The sequence below is a fragment of the Protomyctophum parallelum genome, assembly GCF_964188405.1.
Source record: "Protomyctophum parallelum genome assembly, chromosome: 19".
Classification (NCBI taxonomy): domain Eukaryota; kingdom Metazoa; phylum Chordata; class Actinopteri; order Myctophiformes; family Myctophidae; genus Protomyctophum; species Protomyctophum parallelum.
In genome coordinates, this window is record NC_139717.1 from 363,586 (window position 1) to 370,850 (window position 7,265).

General features: G+C 43.0%; 1 protein-coding gene across 1 annotated transcript in view; it reads left to right on the forward strand.

Moving 5' to 3' along the window:
* Positions 1–3,913: 3,913 nt before the first annotated feature.
* scara5 (scavenger receptor class A, member 5 (putative)) overlaps positions 3,914–7,265 on the forward strand; it is a gene marked incomplete at its 5' end in the record, with an annotated part of 93,401 nt that continues 90,049 nt past the window's right edge. The window contains one exon of the mRNA XM_083789905.1: positions 3,914–3,992. Within this exon, the coding sequence (XP_083646031.1) occupies positions 3,914–3,992 (79 nt within the window). The remainder of the gene's footprint in view (positions 3,993–7,265) is intronic.

A 7,265-nucleotide genomic window follows, 5' to 3' on the forward strand; every position in this document is an offset into this window, starting at 1 on the left:
TGTGTTAAACGCCTTCTACAAGTCAAACGTCCCACACAGAGTTCTGGGGTTTAAATGTGTTAAACGCCTTCTACAAGTCAAACGTCCCACACAGTGTTCATGGGGTTTAAATGTGTTAAACGCCTTCTACAAGTCAAACGTCCCACACAGTGTTCTGGGGTTTAAATGTGTTAAACGCCTTCTACAAGTCAAACGTCCCACACAGTGTTCATGGGGTTTAAATGTGTTAAACGCCTTCTACAAGTCAAACGTCCCACACAGAGTTCTGGGTTTAAATGTGTTAAACGCCTTCTACAAGTCAAACGTCCCACACAGTGTTCATGGGTTTAAATGTGTTAAACGCCTTCTACAAGTCAAACGTCCCACACAGTGTTCATGGGGTTTAAATGTGTTAAACGCCTTCTACAAGTCAAACGTCCCACACAGAGTTCTGGGGTTTAAATGTGTTAAACGCCTTCTACAAGTCAAACGTCCCACACAGTGTTCATGGGGTTTAAATGTGTTAAACGCCTTCTACAAGTCAAACGTCCCACACAGTGTTCATGGGGTTTAAATGTGTTAAACGCCTTCTACAAGTCAAACGTCCCACACAGAGTTCTGGGGTTTAAATGTGTTAAACGCCTTCTACAAGTCAAACGTCCCACACAGAGTTCTGGGGTTTAAATGTGTTAAACGCCTTCTACAAGTCAAACGTCCCACACAGAGTTCTGGGGTTTAAATGTGTTAAACGCCTTCTACAAGTCAAACGTCCCACACAGAGTTCTGGGGTTTAAATGTGTTAAACGCCTTCTACAAGTCAAACGTCCCACACAGTGTTCATGGGGTTTAAATGTGTTAAACGCCTTCTACAAGTCAAACGTCCCACACAGAGTTCATGGGGTTTAAATGTGTTAAACGCCTTCTACAAGTCAAACGTCCCACACAGAGTTCTGGGGTTTAAATGTGTTAAACGCCTTCTACAAGTCAAACGTCCCACACAGTGTTCATGGGGTTTAAATGTGTTAAACGCCTTCTACAAGTCAAACGTCCCACACAGTGTTCATGGGGTTTAAATGTGTTAAACGCCTTCTACAAGTCAAACGTCCCACACAGTGTTCATGGGGTTTAAATGTGTTAAACGCCTTCTACAAGTCAAACGTCCCACACAGTGTTCATGGGGTTTAAATGTGTTAAACGCCTTCTACAAGTCAAACGTCCCACACAGTGTTCATGGGGTTTAAATGTGTTAAACGCCTTCTACAAGTCAAACGTCCCACACAGTGTTCATGGGGTTTAAATGTGTTAAACGCCTTCTACAAGTCAAACGTCCCACACAGTGTTCTGGGGGTTTAAATGTGTTAAACGCCTTCTACAAGTCAAACGTCCCACACAGTGTTCATGGGGTTTAAATGTGTTAAACGCCTTCTACAAGTCAAACGTCCCACACAGTGTTCATGGGGTTTAAATGTGTTAAACGCCTTCTACAAGTCAAACGTCCCACACAGTGTTCATGGGGTTTAAATGTGTTAAACGCCTTCTACAAGTCAAACGTCCCACACAGAGTTCTGGGGTTTAAATGTGTTAAACGCCTTCTACAAGTCAAACGTCCCACACAGTGTTCATGGGGTTTAAATGTGTTAAACGCCTTCTACAAGTCAAACGTCCCACACAGAGTTCTGGGGTTTAAATGTGTTAAACGCCTTCTACAAGTCAAACGTCCCACACAGTGTTCATGGGGTTTAAATGTGTTAAACGCCTTCTACAAGTCAAACGTCCCACACAGTGTTCATGGGGTTTAAATGTGTTAAACGCCTTCTACAAGTCAAACGTCCCACACAGTGTTCTGGGGTTTAAATGTGTTAAACGCCTTCTACAAGTCAAACGTCCCACACAGTGTTCATGGGGTTTAAATGTGTTAAACGCCTTCTACAAGTCAAACGTCCCACACAGTGTTCATGGGGTTTAAATGTGTTAAACGCCTTCTACAAGTCAAACGTCCCACACAGTGTTCTGGGGTTTAAATGTGTTAAACGCCTTCTACAAGTCAAACGTCCCACACAGTGTTCATGGGGTTTAAATGTGTTAAACGCCTTCTACAAGTCAAACGTCCCACACAGTGTTCATGGGGTTTAAATGTGTTAAACGCCTTCTACAAGTCAAACGTCCCACACAGTGTTCATGGGGTTTAAATGTGTTAAACGCCTTCTACAAGTCAAACGTCCCACACAGTGTTCTGGGGGTTTAAATGTGTTAAACGCCTTCTACAAGTCAAACGTCCCACACAGTGTTCATGGGGTTTAAATGTGTTAAACGCCTTCTACAAGTCAAACGTCCCACACAGTGTTCATGGGGTTTAAATGTGTTAAACGCCTTCTACAAGTCAAACGTCCCACACAGTGTTCATGGGGTTTAAATGTGTTAAACGCCTTCTACAAGTCAAACGTCCCACACAGAGTTCTGGGGTTTAAATGTGTTAAACGCCTTCTACAAGTCAAACGTCCCACACAGTGTTCATGGGGTTTAAATGTGTTAAACGCCTTCTACAAGTCAAACGTCCCACACAGAGTTCTGGGGTTTAAATGTGTTAAACGCCTTCTACAAGTCAAACGTCCCACACAGTGTTCATGGGGTTTAAATGTGTTAAACGCCTTCTACAAGTCAAACGTCCCACACAGTGTTCATGGGGTTTAAATGTGTTAAACGCCTTCTACAAGTCAAACGTCCCACACAGTGTTCTGGGGTTTAAATGTGTTAAACGCCTTCTACAAGTCAAACGTCCCACACAGTGTTCATGGGGTTTAAATGTGTTAAACGCCTTCTACAAGTCAAACGTCCCACACAGTGTTCATGGGGTTTAAATGTGTTAAACGCCTTCTACAAGTCAAACGTCCCACACAGTGTTCTGGGGTTTAAATGTGTTAAACGCCTTCTACAAGTCAAACGTCCCACACAGTGTTCATGGGGTTTAAATGTGTTAAACGCCTTCTACAAGTCAAACGTCCCACACAGTGTTCATGGGGTTTAAATGTGTTAAACGCCTTCTACAAGTCAAACGTCCCACACAGTGTTCTGGGGTTTAAATGTGTTAAACGCCTTCTACAAGTCAAACGTCCCACACAGTGTTCATGGGGTTTAAATGTGTTAAACGCCTTCTACAAGTCAAACGTCCCACACAGTGTTCATGGGGTTTAAATGTGTTAAACGCCTTCTACAAGTCAAACGTCCCACACAGTGTTCTGGGGTTTAAATGTGTTAAACGCCTTCTACAAGTCAAACGTCCCACACAGTGTTCATGGGGTTTAAATGTGTTAAACGCCTTCTACAAGTCAAACGTCCCACACAGTGTTCATGGGGTTTAAATGTGTTAAACGCCTTCTACAAGTCAAACGTCCCACACAGTGTTCTGGGGTTTAAATGTGTTAAACGCCTTCTACAAGTCAAACGTCCCACACAGTGTTCATGGGGTTTAAATGTGTTAAACGCCTTCTACAAGTCAAACGTCCCACACAGTGTTCATGGGGTTTAAATGTGTTAAACGCCTTCTACAAGTCAAACGTCCCACACAGTGTTCTGGGGTTTAAATGTGTTAAACGCCTTCTACAAGTCAAACGTCCCACACAGTGTTCATGGGGTTTAAATGTGTTAAACGCCTTCTACAAGTCAAACGTCCCACACAGAGTTCTGGCTTCTGGCCCTTCTTCTCTGCAGCCATGACTACTAATCTATCTGTCCAAGTCTCTCACGGAATTTTTTAATAAAGTCCTACAGGTTTTCTGTGTGTGTGTGTGTGCGCCGTGCGTGCGTGTGCACAGTGCCGCTCACACGTGAGTGTGTGTGTGTGTGTGTGTGTGTGCACGCAGTGCCGCGCACATGTGAGTGTGTGTGCTTATGTTACCAAGGAAAGGAAGGCCAGCAGCTTAATGTAATAATTACGATGGCCTCAGACAGCGTGCAGAACCTTGTTCCAGAGAGCATCCCCACCGCCTCTCCTGTATTGTTGTCAGTGGTGGAAAGTAACTAAGTACTTTTACTTAAGTACTGTATGCTTAACCCATTCTGACCTGAGATCAGATTCTAAAAGTGTCTTCTACATCCTGACAGCTTTCTGAAAAAGCTATGTTTCTATGTCAGTCGTTCTTCGATTTTTCAAAAATAGCAGACCTACAAGCTCATAGCGCGCCACTCGGTGGCGCGCTATGAGCTTGTAGGTCTGCTAATTTTGAATAGCTATTTTTCTCCACCAAAAGGGGTTCCCGCCCAAAATGGGATAAGTAAGATTTTGAAATATTTGTACTGCTTGAGTATTATTTCCAAATTTCCAGTACATTTACTTCTACGCCACTACATGTCAGAGGCAAAAGTTTTACTTTCACTCCACTACAATTATTTGAAATTTGTAGTTACTAGTTACTAGATTTGAATACATTTCAAATCTAGTAAGAGAGATAGAGACAGAGACAGAGACAGAGAGACAGAGACAGAGACAGAGACAGAGAGAGAGAGATAGAGAGATAGAGATAGAGAACAGACAGACAGACAGACAGACAGACAGACAGACAGACAGACAGACAGACAGACAGACAGACAGACAGACAGACAGACAGACAGACAGACAGACGAGCCAAAGGAAGGAAAGAAGACAGGATGAAAGAATGGGCGGGCGAGAAGAGAAGAAAAATAAAAGAGAGAGAGTGAGTCCCAGGAGGAGGAAACCATGATGGATTTAACCGATAAATTAGTCCTACCATGGCGTCCTGCGCCTTCATAATTCATACGTGGATTAACCCATTCTGACCTGAGATCAGATTCATACGAGGTTTCCACCGGACACACACTGGTCTGATTAACCCATTCTGACCTGAGATCAGATTCATACGAGGTTTCCACTGGACACACACTGGTCTGATTAAAGTGGTTAGATCTGACTCTTCTGTGGCGTAATGTGGCTTTTATGGTTTTTAATATTTATATCTCATCTCATGCACGTAATGCCTGTTCTTAACACGTTTATTTTGGACCGAGGCCCATTCTAAAAAAAAATGCCTTCTAAATCCTGACCTGAGTTTTTTTCTGGAAAAACTTCAAATATTCATAGAGCATGCATCAATCTTTTTTTTGTAATTTTTGTACTACTGTACATACTGTACAGAACCGTCCAGAAGGGTAAGGGGTCACTGCGCAAAAGGCCTGGAATATGGATGTGTTTATATTACAGGAAAGTCCCGTTAATCTTTCTGTATATGCCCGTTAAAGGGACACTTCACCCTTTTTGCAAAAAGATATATGTTAATGACGTTTAGAAGCTTTTGAACACTTTCCTGGGGGTCTTTATGTGTGTAATATGTGGTTTTAGATATTTTAGATTGTAGCAGTGAGCCTGGTGTCTCTGATGTCATGGACACTGGGCTCACTTCCTTCCTGGACTACATGTTGTCTCAGTAAGACAGCTCTCCCCCTATCCACAAGGAGGAGCAGTGCACCAAAGAATTATGGGAATTGTATTCCAGGAAGGTAGTGAGACCAGTGTCCATGACATCAGAGACAACAGGCTCACTGCTACAATCTAAAACCACATATTACACACATAAAGACCCCCAGGAAAGTGATCTAAAGCTTCTAAACGTCATTAACATATATCTTTTTGCAAAAAGGGTGAAGTGTCCCTTTAATCCTGAGGTATACGGGCAAATCTAGTGCCCATGACTGCCGTTAACACTTCCGGACGCCGAGGCACCAGGACATAATTCCCCATTCATTTTTCCCCCATAGACGCGTTTCAAAAAACATTCATTTAAAGATCCGTAACCGACAAAGACAACAGCCTGAGCCCAGTTGACCAAATCATGACAGTAAAGTGAATAAACACATGTTTTGGGGCCGAACTAAATTAATTAGACAGAAGAAAAACTCAACTCAACTCAAAAAAAGTGTAGAAGGACCTACCCTGCCCTTTTTGAGTGGTGCAACCGCTCCTATAGACAGCTATGTGTATCTCTGAGTGGTGCAACCCCTCCTATTTAACCCATTCTGACCTGAGATCAGATTCATACGAGGTTTCCACTGGACACACACTTGTCTGATTAAAGACTGTTACGCCGCGGACAAAGCCAACTCGGATCGTGACAAATCATGACAATGAGCACAATGTTTTGGGCCGATCAAAAAATGTATAAGAAACACAAAACAAATAGTGTTGTCTCCTGCCTTTATTTTCTTCTTTCTAATTATTTGATCGGCCCCAAAATATTGTGTTCATTGTCATGATTTGTCACGATCCGAGTTGGCTTTGTCCGCGGCGTAACCGTCTTTAAATAAATACTTTAAGAAAAGCCTTTGAGGAGAAATGCATTGGGATTCATTTCCTGGGGCACTCGTCATTCTGAAAGGGGGAGGGACTACGACGCTCTGTTGACAGTGTCTATAGGACGATTCTACAAATGTATTTTAAACAGTTTTCTGAAAGTTTGAGGTTGTTTTTCTTTTTCTTTTTCTTTTCAGTCATTCTCAAACTATGTCATGTCAAAAAGCCCCAAATGGGTTTTTAAAACACAAAGACAATCACAAGGATAATTAATCAGACCAGTGTGTGTCCAGTGGAAACCTCGTATGAATCTGATCTCAGGTCAGAATGGGTTAATCAGACCAGTGTGTGTCCAGTGGAAACCTCGTATGAATCTGATCTCAGGTCAGAATGGGTTAATCAGACCAGTGTGTGTCCAGTGGAAACCTCGTATGAATCTGATCTCAGGTCAGAATGGGTTAATCAGACCAGTGTGTGTCCAGTGGAAACCTCGTATGAATCTGATCTCAGGTCAGAATGGGTTAACAGGACAAGAATAGTGGGGTGTGGGGACTCAACATGAAGGCACCACCACATAAAGACAAGTCAGCTTTTTAAGAGGTGTTTTAAGAGACCATTCAACAACTAAAGCGTAAAGCTTCTCCGACACCTCAGTCATTTCTAAAGTCTGGGGCACGTCATTATAAAACAGCCTTAAGGGGTGCTGCAGTTAGTGTGTGTGCAGTGGAACTGACAGAACAGAGTGAAATAATGTGTCTGTGTGTGGATAATATGCATGCATGTATGTGTGTGTGTGTGTGTGTGTGTGCGTGTGTGTGTGTGTGTGTGTGTGTGTGTGTGTGTGTGTGTGTGTGTGTGTGTGTGTGTTTGCGTGTGTGTGTGCGTGCGTGCGTGCGTGCGAGCGTGCGTGCATATAATATAAGCACCTGTTGTCCGTGTCCTGTGAGGTAATTGGATATTTCCTGCAGCGATGCTGAGGGACTTT